This window comes from Rhinatrema bivittatum, chromosome 2, assembly GCF_901001135.1.
Source record: "Rhinatrema bivittatum chromosome 2, aRhiBiv1.1, whole genome shotgun sequence".
Classification (NCBI taxonomy): Eukaryota; Metazoa; Chordata; class Amphibia; order Gymnophiona; family Rhinatrematidae; genus Rhinatrema; species Rhinatrema bivittatum.
In genome coordinates this window covers 84632589-84648540 of record NC_042616.1, presented here as the reverse complement: position 1 = coordinate 84648540, position 15952 = coordinate 84632589, and the positions used below count along the sequence as shown (strand labels likewise).

At 44.2% G+C, this 15952-nt stretch overlaps 1 protein-coding gene across 3 annotated transcripts in view; it reads left to right on the top strand.

Moving 5' to 3' along the window:
• WDR48 (WD repeat domain 48) overlaps window positions 1-15952 on the top strand; it is a 149964-nt gene that overhangs the window by 53935 nt on the left and 80077 nt on the right. For all 3 annotated transcript variants that reach the window (XM_029588391.1, XM_029588392.1, XM_029588393.1), the window contains exon 7: window positions 15545-15646. In XM_029588391.1, coding sequence (XP_029444251.1) covers window positions 15545-15646 — 102 coding nt within the window. The remainder of the gene's footprint in view (window positions 1-15544; window positions 15647-15952) is intronic.

Here is a 15952-nt window from a genome sequence, read left to right as displayed (position 1 = left end):
GGAAGAAGATAGATGGAGAGAAAAGAAATAGAAAAAAAGACAATATGAAAGGAATTGGCAAAAAAATAATAAAGGGGGGGTGGAACAAAAAAGCCTGGGATCAACCGATTAGAAAACTAAGATCAGACAGCAAAGGTAAAAAAATAATAATAATAAATTACTTTTTACTGATTGGCACATGTAATCTTTGGGAATGTGCAAGAGTAGCACTTTCTCTATGCGGATCTCACAATGTACGAGATCAACTTGGAGGAAGTGGAAACCCACGGGGCCTGCACAGAGGAGGCAGCAGAATGGGCTTCAGTGCCAATAGCAGCAATCAGCGCCTCCCCAATAGCCATGCGGCATCAGTGACAGTGGCAGCAGAGGAATGAGAGAGGCTCCGAGGTTGCTGGCAAAAAAGAGGGGGGGGGGGGGGGGGTCTGCCTTTAGTGTGTGCATGTGTATGAATGGGAGACTGCCTGGGGGTGTATGTGTGTGAATGCATGGGTGCCTGCCTGAGGGTGTGTCTGTGTATGAGAATGAATGGGTGTCTTCCTGGGGTTTGTATGTGTGAGAAGAGGTGCCTGCCTGTGTGTGGTGTATGGGTGTGTGTGAGAATGAATTGGTGCCTGCCTGGGGGTCTGTGTGTGTGTGTGAGAATGAATGTGTGCCTGCCTGGGGGTGTATGTGTGAGAATGAATGTGTGCATCCCTGGGGGATGGTGAGGGAGTGGTATGAAAATGAATGGGAGCCTGCCTGGGGGTCAGTTTCAGTGTGTGAGTGACTGGGAGCTTGCCTGGGTGTGTGTGTGTATGTGAGGGAGCCAGAGAGAGTGAGAGCATGAGTGTGTGTGAGAAAATCCAGGGGAGTAAGAGTTTGTGTGGGGGTGTGTGTGTGGAGGGGAAGAGAGTGTCTTAGAGCCTGAGAGTGTGTCAGTGTTTGTGAGAGCGAGAGGTTATGGTGGATATAAGAGCATGAATATGTATGTATGTGACAGTGTATGTGTGAGAGGGAATGGACATGTGAGTATGTGTGTGAGAGAGAGAGAGGATAACCTCCTAATCCTTGACAATATCAGGGTGACTGGAAATCAAGAGCTCCAAAGTATGGACAGCAGGGGCTTTTTAAAATCCTTATTAGTTTTAATTATTGGGTGTTATTTGATAAATGTGCTGTTTGGAAATATTTTATTGGTGTTTGGGGAAATTGTAAAAAATGTATATGATTTTAATTAATAGAAATTCTATTTATCAATAGTTTTAAAATATTCTTTTATTAGTATGGTTTTACTATTATAACTGATGCTTTATGTTTCTTGATTTTATGTTTTATGAGGAATGGTGGTTCTGTTTTTCCATTGTTAATACAGAGAGTCTGGCTTCTTGGGATTTCCATTTCAGTTTTTGTCTAATTTGTGCTCCTTTATTTTGTAGTCTGTATTTGGTGAGGGTCTGTCTCTGCTCTCTGTGTGTGACCATGATGAGAGATTCTGCTAGCATAGGGATCTATAGCAATCTGGTTTGTTTTGTTTCCTCAGTAGGTGGTATATTGGTATTCTAGGACCCAGTTAATATTTACCCTTGCTTTTTCACAGGTAGGGTTATTGTTGTTTGAGTCCTTGGTGTTATTACTGTTACGTTATGATGGGATTGCAGTATAGATTTTGAGTGTCTTTTTTGCGGGGTTTTGTGTTAGTTCACAATGTGCCTGGCAGTGGAAGGTGTTTGTGCTGCTGTTACTGTGAGGTGACACCAGAATTTGAAAATATCTTTTAGTATGATGAGCTGTAAGGGAAACATCCAAGCTCCATTGTTTGGGGGAATTTCAGTGGATGCAGAGAGTTACAGAACTGGAGGTGCAGGATTTATATTGACATTCTGTCCCTTCCTATAAATTCCAGACTTCACTCTCATAGCCATATAGAATTAGTTGAATGAGGCTATCAAATAATTTTATAGTGTGAAACTGGCCAGCTTTTTAAAATTACGCAGAAGACCTTTTGGACTTTTTTATTAACATCAAATATTCAAAAGCTGTGTCCATCAAGCTCATATATCTCATTAAAGAGGTAAATTGAATAACACAATAACTTTGTTACTCATAAATTATAACAATAACATTAATCTTGGAATATTATATATTTTTAATATAAATGAAAGGTTTTCACAAGATAGGTTATGTCATGAAACATTTTATTATGTATATATTTAAGGAAACATACGTAAATTGTCAAAATACATTTTGTTCATTTAACCTTTAACCTCTGGTTTGCTAGTAGATGAATTACTGTGTCCCGAAATTGTTTGTCTAAAAAGTGTGTCACCAACATGAAAAGTTTGGAAAGCTCTGATCTAGGGCTTGTAAGGCAGATCTTGCTAGAGATAAACTTTTTTGAAAATCTTCAGCGATTGGGATTTCATATGTAAACAGGAAAGCTGAGAATTTTGAGTTAGCTCTATTCAGGATCGCGCTCACTCCATTTTACAATAAGCTGCTTGGGATATTAAGAGGCCGCTAACCACCACCTTCGAGCATTCCCAGATAACCCCCTGGAATATAGAAGTAGAGGCAAACACTGCTATACAAGCCTTCGAACCCATTGCTACATCAGAGACCAAGTTAATATTGAAGAGAATGAAACCTTCATCTCATCCATTTGACCAGATCCCTTCCAAACTACTGCTATTAATACCAGATACCATTTCCAAAACCTTGACTGACATTATCAACTGTTCCTTAGCCCAAGGAATTTATCCAGACGACCTGAAAATTGCCTCTATCAAACCTCTATTAAAAAAACCTAATCTAAATCCTAAAGATCCCTCCAACTTCCGCCCAATATCCAACCTCCCTTTTATAGCCAAGGTTACAGAAAAATTAGTCAACACCAGATTATCAGAATACCTCTAAGACCACAATATATTATTCCCCACTCAATACGGCTTCCGAAAATCCTTAAGTACAGAATCACTTCTCATACCTCTGACAGATTACCTCATCATGGGCCTCGATAAAGGTCACGCCTATCTGCTGATACTCCTCGACCTATCGGCCGCCTTTGATACCGTGAATCACTCCCTTCTCCTAAATCAACTAGCGAACATCGGAATTACAGGCGCTGCTCTTGCCTGGTTCAAATCCTTCTTGGGAAACAGAGGATACAAAGTCAAAATACACAACAAAGAATCACAGTTCTGTCCTTCCACGCTAGGAGTTCCACAGGGCTCCTCTCTTTCCCCCACGCTCTTTAACATTTACCTCCTACCCCTTTGTCAACTATTAACCAATCTGAACATCAAATACTTTCTATATGCAGATGACGTCCAGATTGTCATCCCTATCAAAGAATCCCTTTCTAAAACTATCAAAATCTGGGAAAACTGCCTTCAAAATATTGACAACCTCCTCTCCAGTCTAAATCTAATCTTAAATTCCGCAAAAACAGAACTCCTCATAATTTCACCCGAAAACAGTAACCTCACCTCAAATCCACCAACCGGCTTTCAAACTTCACAAGTAAGAGACCTAGGAGCCATCATTGATAATCGACTAAATCTAAAATCATTTATTAATCAAACCGTGAAGGACTGCTTTCATAAGCTGCACGTCTTAAAAAGAATTAAATCACTTTTCCACTTCCACGATTACAGAACAGTCTTGCAATCAATAATCTTCTTGAAGTTAGATTATTGCAATTCTATTCTATTAGGTCTCCCATCTTCCCATACTAAACCTCTTCAGATGGTTCAGAACACGGCGGCCAGAATTTTGACAAACACAAGAAGAAGAGACCACATATCTCCGATCCTCAAAGACTTACATTGGCTGCCAGTGCACTATAGAATTTTATATAAATCCATTACCACCATATACAAAGCATTCCATCAACTCTCTCTGCTTAACCTCCAAATCCCATTTAAAAAACATACCTCCACCAGACCTATCAGAGAGTCCTACAGAGATTCACTACAGGTTCCTCCTGCCAAAACCTTTCACCATATGACTCTTAGAGACAGGGCCTTCTCTACTGCAGGACCCACTCTGTGGAACTCCATCCCACCAGAACTGAGACAGGAACCCTGCCTTACTACATTTAGAAAAAGACTTAAAACCTGGTTATTTATGAAAGCCTTTCCAGATACCAACTGAACTTACTTTCAACTCAAGCAACTCAACTCCGTCAGAGTAATCAACAACCTTGGACAACTCCTTAATGTTATTTTTCTTTTTCTAATTTGGCAGGTTTTATTACCTTGGTTATTTCTTTTTTAGCTCATTGTTAATTTCTCTTTCACCTTCTCTACAATCCAAGTTGCATTATGTCCCTGTTTTATTGTAACTGCTATTTTCCTATTCTATCACATGTTAATGTTAAGTGTTTTTAAGTATTTATCCTTTTGTCACACCCTGTTTATTGTAAACTGGCATGATGCGACTCCCATCGCGAATGCCGGTATATAAGAAATTCAAATAAATAAATAATAAATGTAGAAAGTGTCATCTTTAAGGAGGCTTTCATTAAGACGCCAGAATCTAACTCCCTTATCCGTGTCATGAAGGGTGGCTTCAAGCCACACGGGGGCATGGTCTGACCATGTGATATCTCCTATACCCACTCTTACAACTCTATTTTGTAGGGTGGTATCAATAAAAAGATAATCAAGATGAGACTATGTTTTGTGTGTGGGAGAGTAAAAGGTATACATGTTTGAAGTGGGATAGCACTGCCTCCAAATATCAGAGAAACCCCAACTAGACAGAAGTGCTGTGAGTTGCTGCATATTGCCCTTGGATGATGCATGGATAGTGAGAGGGCACGAGTTATCCAACTTTGGGTTCCTGGTAAGACTGAAATCTCCACCAGTCAATAAGGAACCCTCAGCATTATCCAGCATAACACTATTCAGAGACTGAAAGATAGATCCCTAATCAGTGTTTGGGGCATAAACACTTACTATCATGAATATCTCCTTTCCCACCCATAACTTTACTAGGCAAAAATGTTTTTTTGGGTCTGACAAATGAGATATCATCTCATGAGCAAAATGAGATTAAATCAGAACACTCATCCCGACGTTCCTGGCTTCTTTACTGCTAGCAGCTTAGTATTGGTGAGGGTAGTTAGGAAGGGTCAAAAGATACTCATGTCTTTTTCTAAGATGTGTTTCCTGAGTTAGTACATTGGAAGCTTTATATGCTTTTAGCTCCTGGGCTAGTGAATACCTCTTCCTGTATGTATTAAGGCCCTTTACATTTAACAAGGCTAACTTGGACTCCATAGAAATACAGATATCCAGAAAATAAACATTTTAAAAATACTCGGAAAGCATGAAGCATAGAAAAACCCATACCTGTTCCTCGAAGACATCAAGTGATATATATTTGACTTTTCCCTTGGAAGAACCCACAACCCCCAATGCGATTTGCCCAACCTACGTGGCAAATTCCCCTACCCTTTGGGGACAAGGGCAACAAACCAGAAATAAACTCCCCCCCCCCCCCCCCTCCCCGCATTGTCGATAGCAACATATCAGCACCCTTCATCAGATTAAATTTACAAAACTGTGCTGAGAGGAAGGCTTAATAAACATACAATGGGCCCTCGGGTTATGAACGGCTGAGGTTACGACCAACATTTAAGGTTTCGGGTTATGAACACATTTTGAGTTACGACCGAAATCCTGGTTTTGAGTTGCGAACAGATCTCGAGTTACAACCAAACATTCCACCGGGGGTGGGGGGGGGAAGGGGGAGAGAGAGAGACTGAGACTAACGATAATGCCCTCATGCTAGACAGGCATTTATATCTCTATGGGAGGTCCACCTTGTAACTCGAGGTGAGGTTTATGTAATAGTGTAGGGGTTAGGGGCCACTTTGACATTGAGTGAGATGTACAAACAGAGCAGTGCTCTCTTGTGAAGATTTGATGACCTTCGGAGTGAGGAAACTTAGCCAAAGATGAGATTTGTGCAATGTTCTCTCAACCTAACTTGATGTTACCCAGGTAGAGTCCATATGCAGATATCGGAACTGGTGGAGGAGGTGAAATTGTTGTTTCTGGTAGGCTAGGCATATTTTATAACTTTTTGGTGAGTACACTAGGAAATTATTGGTGTTTCTGGTAATTAATGACCTTATACAACCATTTTTTATTATAGAAATGGTTAGGTAAGGGGTGCTTTTGGGAGATTCGGAACACATTATTGGGTTTCCCATTATTTCATATGGAAAAAATAGTCTTGACTTACAACCAACTTGGGTTACAAACAGCCCTCTGGAACCAATTGAGTTCGTAAGTCAAGGGACCACTGTATAAGCAATATACCTCTGTTGAACAAGTAATAACAGAGCATGCCTGAGTAAGGCAGCATGTATAAAGGCAGGATTCAAAGTGCTGTCAGCCCTCAACCTTGATCTGACAAGGCAGATCAAGTCCTCTTGAGTGCCTATGCAGCCGTCTGCCTCCTTTACCAACACGGTGCCAGTGAGGTTGTAAATCTGGTTTCAGTGAGGCATCTGTTTTAGGCAGCGAGAATGTGACTGGAAAGTCCGCCTTCTGAAAGACTTCCGCAGCCTCCACAGTTGTTTTGATGCAATATGTAGTGCCTTTAAGCATAAACTGTAGGCCGAAAGGAAAGTTCCCATGATAGTGTATTCCAGCCGATCTCAAAGAGACGGTCACTTTGCAAAGCTTGAATCTTCTACAGTAAGCGAAAGAGCCAGGTCATTAAAGATGGCTATCGGGTGGCCCTTCCACTGCCATTCCTTTTGCTTCCTTCTTGCAGAGATTATTTGAGATTTCTGTGTAAAACTATGTAAACAGAAAATAAAATCTCTGGAACTGTTCTCTGAACAAGGTCCCATTGCTTTATGAGCTCTCTCAATCTTTATGGGAGGACACAGTGGTCTCATTAGCCTGGGCTCCCTCTTCTTGAATATTAAGGATGTAAGCACATATTTTCTGAGCCACCTCGTGCGCATTTGAATATTCAACCACGTCAGGCACCCCTTTTATCCTCAAATTGCAGCAACGTGACCTGTTTTCTAGGTCCTCTAACTTACCTGCTAGGGAAGCACACTCCTCCTGCAGAGATTTCTGATGCATCACCATTTTGGTGAAGACCGAGCCATGATTCTCTACTCTCAGGTCTAGCTTGTCAACCCTGGAGCCTAGAGCCGAAAGATTGTCATGGATCTCAGTAATGGATGCCAGCAGCTCCATTTTGTGCTGCTTTAAATCTGCTCACAGCTCTTGTGAACCAGCCGCGGAGTTCGCTTCTCGAGGGGAAGTCATGAAGATCTATTTTTACAGCCAAGTCGAGCGCCGTTCCCGCTGCAGTTTTATCTCCCCCTCCGACTCTGGCGGGCATGCTCATTTCCTCCTCCTTGCTTGCAAAGGCCGCTGCCATTTTGCTGAATGAAAACTGTTTGAGATCGGCGGTTTTTCGTTTAGCCACCATCATTAGCTCACCAGCTTATATTTGCTAATTTTTCTCAGCAATCACTGGGTTGAAGTCTTTTAGAAGCGTAAATTTAATGCAGGGGAGAGAAGCTCTGAAATCAGGCAGCCATCCTGGTTAGCATCACTATAGCACCCCACTTGCTTTGCATTTTCCCTTGCTTTTCCAAGGTGGTGCAGGAGAATAACCTTTATTTAAAAAAAAAAAAAAAGGGCAGGGAGAGGACAGTCTGTATCAGAGGGGGAGTCACGACAGGCAACACTACTGTGACCAACAGCCTGCAACACTTTTTCCTGAAAGTTGTGAGTGCTGTGGGAGGCTCTGGAGAGGGAGGGAAGGCACTGCAGTGTACTGAGGCATCGTTTTGTGTTTGTTTTTTTGCAGGTTAAGAGGCTGCAGGTATGCGTCTGGTGGGTTTAAAAAGATCCTCAGTGTTGTGGGCTCATTATGCCTAGCCACCCCTGGAAAGGTGTACAGAGTTACTCCCCTTGGGCAGAGGAAGGGCAATAGGGGGGAGAGGGGGGTGGCCAAGAGCTGACTCAACTTCAAGTGCTGTGGGAGACAGAGAGAGCAACAGCCACCAGGTCAGTAGAGGCCGCTAGCATGGATAAAAGGGCTCCAGAGAAGTGTCTAGAGTCAGGATTACCTGCCTAAGATTAGGCCTTGGGTCAGACTCTGTCAGGAGCCCGACAGGAGCCTATTCTCCATGGATTTTGTACTTATAATACACCAGGTTTTTTGTACTATGCAGAAACTTGGTTCCATGTCTGGTTTGGGATTCCCGGACCAGGGACTGATGGAGGGAAAGAGTGGGATCCCAAAATTCTTGTGGGACACGCTTAGGCCTAAAACATCACCTGTGGCCACAGCCATGCTGGATTCTAGAGAGGAGGCCTGATCACTGATAATTCTGAGCCTAGTGCACCCCTGAAGTTCCCAGGAGCAGAGGCAGTGCTTGTTGGGGGAGGAAAATTCCTAGGATAGTAAGGCTGTTTCGGAAGGAGGAACTTTCAGCTCCCATTACTAGTATACAGGTAGCACCGAAGACTTCAAGCACCAAAGCAAATGTCCCAGTTGAAAGTGACCCCCTTCCTGCCAGGAATAAGGAAGACATCAAAGACCTTTCCCCTACATAAAGCCCTAAGGCGGATGGTACTGGCAAAATGGGACTCTCCTTAGGGGGAGCTCAGAGTAGGCAGGGTGCTGGGAAAATTGTACCCTCTCCCTACAGAGGAAAAGAACAAGCTATTACAGATGTCAAGGTTGGATGCATTGGTGTTGGCAGTGGCCTGTAGAATTACCATTCTGAAAGAGGGAGATACAGCTCTATAGGACCCTCAGGACAGGAAGTTTGCAGTTCTAAGGTAGACCTTTTCCACAAGTTATGGTGATTCAGGCCTTGATTTGCGTAGCCTGAGCAGCTTTATGCTGGATTCAGCAATTGCCCGAGAGTCAAAAAACTGTATGCCTGGAGTCTGTAGTGGCCTTTCTGGCAGATACAATGTATGATCTGATCAGTCGCATCTGTGGTGGCAACCAGGAGACTCCTTTGGCTCCATAATTGGGCAGTGGACTCAGCATCCACCTCATGCCTTTGTAAGCTTCCCTTTGGGAGGGGGAACTACTATTCAGAGAGGATTTGGAGAAATTAGTAAAGGATTTGGGTGAAACCAAGCCCCAAAGATTCCCAGAGGATAGAGGACAGTCGAGCATGCAAGCGCTTAGATGGCAGCTTTCAAGTACTAATGCAAGGGTAAAGTGCGTCAGACATACCACAAGGCAAATATCAATCTTTTTGAGGGGTAAAGAGACCAAGGGCTGACCCACTGCAGCTGCGGGTAGCTATCACCCTCCACAATGATGTCCAGCGAGCCACTCCAACAGTAATATCAGTTGGTGGACGCTTGTTGCGGTATTACACAAACTGGGCACAGACTATTACAGACCTGTGGGTCCTGGATAATTTTAAGGGGTTATGCGCCTGAGGTGTCCCCCAGAACCAAATGTATTTATGATTTCCCTCTGCATATCGCAAATCAAAAGAGATGCAGTGGTTACGGGGCTTGGAGGCTATGGTTCCAGTCCCGTTCCAGGAGAGGCGGCAAGGAGCATATTAGATTTATTTTGTCCGGTTTTTATGAGGAGTGGGTCAAGATTACCTCTGACCGATGGGTTCTGGAGGTGATAAGGGACGGTTATGCCTTAGAATTTTCTCTCCGCTCAGGGACATCTTCCTGCAATCACACTGTTTTTCTCAAAACAAAGGGAAGCGATAGAAGGGACTCTGCACAGGTTGATAAGTTTGGAAGCTATCCTTCTGGTGCCTTTGAGTAAGCAGGGGCAGGGAAGGTATTCCATCTATTTTGTGGTGCCAAAAAAAAGAGGGCACCTTCCGTCCCATCTTGGATTTGCAGAAGATGAACTGAGTTTACGGGAGCTGCGCTTCTGGATGGAGACGCTGCATACCATAATTGCGACACTCCGAAAAGGACAGTTCTTCGTGTCATTGGATCTCACCGAGACTTATCTGCATATTCCCATTCGAAAGAACCATCAGAAGTTCCTGCTGTTCAAAGTGCTGGGTCAATGTTTCTAGTTTCAGGCCTTTCCATTTGGTCTGGCCATAGCTCCTCGAACCTTCACGAAGGTGATGGTGGTGGTAGCAGCGACCTTGAGGAGGGAAGGACAGCAGTGGTTGGATCTTCTGCTGGCGAAGATGGAAGAGAAGTGTGCTATTTCGGTGTAGCAAGTGAAACATCTTCTGAGCTCCTTGGGATGGGTGAGCCACCTGGACCCATCTTAATATCTGGAATACCTCGGAGCTCGTTTTGATACCTGGAGGGGCAAGGTATATCTGACAGCGGACAGGTTGGGCGAAGTTGCAGAAGCAAGTTTCTTGACTTCATCTCCCAGTTCCGAGGTTCTGGGATTACCTGCAGGTCGTGGGGTCCATGGCCTTGAATTTGGACCTGGTTCCGTGGGCCTTTGCTCATATGTGGCCACTGCAGGGGGCATTGTTGTACCAGTGGGATCTGAGGTCGGAGAAGTATTTTGTCTCCTTGCCTCTGCGGAGATATGCCAAGTCCAGCCTGGCATGGTGCCTTTCAAGGAGCAATTTTGGAAAGGTGACCTCGAAGTTCCAAATTGGGTGGTACTGACCATGGATGCCAGTCTAAAGGGCTGGGGAGCAGTGTGCCTGGGACGTTTGGCCCAGGGTTCTGGTCTGTGCAGAGAAGGCCTGGTCATCAATCACCTGGAAACGAGAACGGTGCGCAGATCTCTAGAGGTGTTTCTGCCACTGGTCCAGGGTTGAATGGTGCGAGTGATTTTGGACATTACGATGAGTGGCTTACATCAACTGCCAAGGAGGAACAAATAGTCACACTGTGGCTCGGGAAGCTTAGCTGCTGTTTGTGTGGGCGGAGCGTCACCTTGAAGGGATTGCGGCTCTCATGTAGCGGGAGTAGACAACATACAGGCAGATTTCTTAAGCAGGCAACAATTTGATCCCAGGGAGTGGGAACTCTCCCCGGAGGCCTAGAATCACATTTGTACCTGATGGGGAGTGCCTCAGCTGGATCTCATGGGGATGGGGGTCCAACACAAAGATGTCAAGGTTCTTCAGTCGCAGAAGAGAAGTCTGTTCAGTGGGACTGGATGCTCTAGTGTGCCCATGCAAATGGGGATTCTTCTGCATGTGTTTTCTCCGTGGCTGCTTATAGTGCTACGTCGCATAGAGGCGCATCCAGGGTCAGTGGTGCTGGTGGCACTGGAGTGGCCTCATCGTCCGTGGGTCATGGACTTGGTGCATCTGTCGGTGGATGGTCCTGTCCGATTGACTCATCTGCAGGGGTTGCTGTAGCAAGTTCCCATGTTTTAGGATTGGGAGGATCGCTTTTGAGAGGCAGCGACTGCGCAAGAGAGATCCGGATCTGGATCTTTCTACCCTCCTGCAGGCTAGATATCCTTCTACTTCCTTGGCTTATGTTAGGGTTTGGAAGGTGTTTGAGTCCTGGTGTGGACAGCAGTGGTTGTATCCTCTGCCGGCGTCCGTTCCGCAAATTTTGTCATTTCTGCAGCAGGGTTTGTCCAAAGGTTTGGCTTATAGTTCGCTCAGAGTCCAGGTTTCGGCCTTGGATTGTCTCAAGGGCAAGGTGCGGGCAGGCTCTTGGTGTCTCATCCCGATGTCATCCGTTTCCTAAAGGGGGTGAAGCATTTGAAACCTCTGGTTTGCAAGTTCTGTCCAGATTAGAACCTCAACTTGGTCTTGAGGGTTCTCTGTGAGTTTCCTTTTGAGCCTTTAGATCATGCCTCCTTGAAGGATCTTACGTTAAAGACTCTTTTTCTGGTGGCAATTTGCTCAGCCAGATGTATTTCAGAGTTTCAGGCTCTTTCTTGCTGCGACCCTTTCTTATGTTTTTCTAAGAAGGTGTCTTTGAGTACGGTGCCTTTTTTGCCAAAAGTGGTTTCTGCTTTCCATGTGGTTTCTGCTTTCCAAGTGGAATTGCCGGGGTTTCCAGAGTGGTCTCGTGATTCTGCTATGGGTAGAGATCTTTACCTCCTGGATGTTCAGCATGCTGTCTTGTGTTATTTGAAAGTCACCAATTCTTTCAGATGTTTGCACCATCTTTATGTTTGCGGTGGAACAAAGAAAGGGGAGAAAGCATCAAAAACTACTTTGGCCTGGTGGTTAAGAGGCTATTTCTACAGCCTATATTTGTAAGGGTCCTGTTGTCCCGAGTGGCCTTAAAGCACATTCCACTAGAGCGCAGGCAGCCTCTTGGGCGGAGTGTCAGTTGGTGTTTCCCCAAGAGATATATAGGGCCGTGGTGTGGTCTTCGTTTCATACGTTCACCAAGCATTATCAATTGGATGTTTGGGCGCCGGAGGCTTTGGCACATCCCACTTGTCTGGACTGATCTGGGTATGTTCAGGAAAGGAAAATGGTTCTTACCTGCTAATTTTTGTTCCTGTAATACCACAGAACAATCCCTCCCCGATGCTACTGCCGAAAGACTGATTTTCTCCTGGTACTCATCTGTGCGATCTGAAGTTTTCTTACCTATTGCAACAGTTAAGTTTGAGTTAAGCAGTTGACAGGATATTGTGGATCTTGGAGTTTTGTATGCCTCTAATGCAGGGGAATCCACCCCTGGGGTTTTTTTAGTTCGCCGTGGGAGAGAAGTATGATTTCTAATCTTGGCTTGGGTATAAGTCAATGCTGAAGAACTGAAGGTGGCACTCTTATGTAGCAGTACCTCAAAGTTTTTGTTCTCTGCCTTCATCTACTGTTAAGGATGCATAAACCACTTGTCTGGACTGATCTGTGGTATTACAGGAACGAAAATTAGCAGGTAAGAACCAGTGTTCCTGTCTCCATTAACTAGGGCTTAATGGCAGCTGCCATAGATTTAGTTCCCTGAGCCAGGGCACAGATGTGCTAGTTGCAATACTATCTGCTAACCCACTGGGTTCCAGTCTTCCACAACTGTGACTATTGCCAATGGGTCTCCCAGGCAAAGCGCAAGAGTCTGGGCTAGTGGCTAGATCCTCTCAACCTCACAAAGGGAGTAGACTTAGAACTGCCCAACTCTGTCATGCAAACAACAGACACCTGCATTGTCGGGTGGGGAGCATACTGCCAGGGCCATCTGACCTAAGGGAGTTGGTCGGAAGAGATTAAACAGATTACAGATAAGGACGATCAGATCCTTCCTGCCAAGGATAAAGGGGGAAGACAGCAGAGTCGTCTCACACAGTGCCGGCATACTAGAAAAGACAAGGGGGCACACGTAACCCCAGGTTTGCAGAGGAAGCAAGCAGAGATACCCCAGTTGGTCAGAAAAGAACATACCTCTGTTGTCAGCATCCATATTCAGTAAAGGAAAATATGTAAGCGGACTTTCTCAGCAGGAACATGCTGAACCCAGAAGAATGGAAGCTCAACCAAGAGGCGTTCTAGATGATAGTGGTACAATGTGCGATGTCAGCTGTGTATTTAATGGCGACCAGAGCCAACTTCAAAGCAAGCAGGTTCTTCAGTCGATGAAAAGACAGGATCCAGTGGGGTAGATGCTTTGATCAGCCTTGGCTCAAGGGCAGACTTCTGTATGTATTCCTACTTGCCCTTTGATAGGCAAAGTGATAAAGAAGATGGAGGATCACCCTCAAAAGTTATACTGCTGGCCTTGGATTCGCCAAGGAGTCTGTGGTACAAAGACCTAATAAGACTCCTACTAGGGACCCCCAGCAGCTCTCCAAAAATCGGAGGTTACTCTGACAGTGTCCAGTACTAATGGAAGATTCCTCTCCATTTTGTCTTACAGACTGACATCTGAAAGAGCGTGGCTGTGAAGCAGAGAATACTCTGGCAGTAGAAGCAACTATACTGAAGGCTTGTGAGAGCTCACCTTTGTTAGCCTATATTAGAATTTGAGGCTATTCAAGGTTTGCTGCTGGGAGTATAGAACTTCTCTATTGAAGTCTGATATACCACAAATCCTAGACTTTTTTGCAAAAGAGCTTGGACAAGTGTTCAGCTTTCAATTCATTGTGGGAACAAATGGAAGCCATATCCTGCTACAGGGGCTGCATTGAAGGCCGCACACTTGGATGTCATCTGTTTTTTAAAAAGGTTAAAATGTTTGACCATCCTTTAGACCGATCTTTCCTCAGTGGGATTTTAACCGGTCTTTAGAGCATTGGTAGGAGCGCACCCTTTGAGCCCTTGAAGCAAGCATCCTTCAAGGATTTGTCATTATAGACTACTTTTTTGGTGGCAATCTATGCTGTCAGATGGATTTTGGAGTTACAGGCCCTCTCAAAAGAACCCTATTTAGTAATCTCTCCTCACTCTTTCTCCTTTAAAAATCGGTGCCCTCATGCCTTCCGAAGTGTTTTCTGTCAACTTTCAGGAGTAAGGAATGTAAGGTAAAGGAGGGCAGTCTTCACCTATTGGACATGCAGCACATGATATTAAGATACTTTAAGGTGACAACCCCTTTTAGGAATTCTGATAAGTTTGTTCGGTGGACCATGAAAAGGAGGAATGGCCTCTAAGTCCATGATAACAAAATGGATCAAAAAAGCCATATCCTTGGCATATATACTCAACCATAGACACATGCCAGTGGCACTCCATTCACACTCTAAGAGGACGCAGACGTCTTCCTGGACATAAACATCATCTTTTTCACCATGGAAAATCTGCAGAGCTGCCACCTGGTCATCCTTGCACTTGTATTCCAAACAGATGTACAGATGAAAGAAGAATTGGCCTTTGGCTCCAGGTGCCTTAAGGCAGCCTTGTCTTCCTCCCACCTGGCCTAGGAGGTAGCTTGTTTATCACCAGGTGTAATGGGCTAGTGTAACTGGAAGACAAGGCAAAATTGTTCTTGCCTAATAATTTTCTTTCCTTGAGTCCTGCTAGACCACTCCAGGCCTCACCTGGGAACCCAGTAGCCACAATCAATGTCAGAGGCTTATTTTCTCTCTTTCTCTTTTCTCTCTCTTCCTTGCCCTCTCTTGAGAGGGGGAATAACATTGAGGTATGAAAATAATATTATTGTTAGACATTATAATAATTATTATGTGTGTATGTGAAAGAAAAGAAGCAAGAATGGGATCCTTGTCAGATTCCTTTAACAGTAGGCTACTGGCAAAGGCCTACAGCCACTCCTCTTTTTTATAGCCGAGAATGAGGTCAGGAAGGGACTGTGCCTGCTGTCTCCAGGGGTGGGGAAATTCCAAGTGTAATAGACTGGTCTAGCAGGACTTGAGGAAAGAAAATTATCAGGCAAGAGTTTTAGAATATGTTTGCCATAACTCTGAGAGAAGCTACTGAGGAAAACAGGCTTTCTGTTCTGCTGATTTTGTTTTTGTAAATAATAAAGCTTTTTATGTGAGAAAAGGCTGGAGTCCAGACTCCTGTACTCTGGCACCCTCTCTAAGCCAAGGGCCAGACTCCCCGCTATCACATACTGATTAAAAAAAAAAAAAAAAAAAAAGCCATATTTGCTACAGTATATGTAGGTAACATGTTTGTGAAAAAATGAGATTGATTGATTGGAAGTAAGACAGTGCCTTCTCTTGAATTTTGCAGGTTTTGAGAGTGTGGGATCCAAGAACCTGCGCAAAGCTGATGAAACTGAAAGGGCATACAGATAATGTGAAATCACTGTTGCTGAACAGAGACGGCACTCAGGTATTGTTTATTTATTGGTCAAGACCCATGATGTTTTCCAGTTTTCATAAGAATTCTGTATCCTCTTTTTGTCTGTTGTCCCATGAAACATCTTAGGTTGAAAGCACTGGAAACTAAAGTGATCTGTTACAAGGGTGAGAGCAATGCAGGGAAAAGCAGTACTAGCTTTTCTATAATGCTAGTTTATGTCTTAGTCCTGTTTCAGGGCCACTCTCTTGAGGGAATCAACATCATATAAAAGGTACATCATCCCAAGGTAAATTAAAAGATCTTTATTCTGCTATATTGATTTTGTGAGTCCTGGAG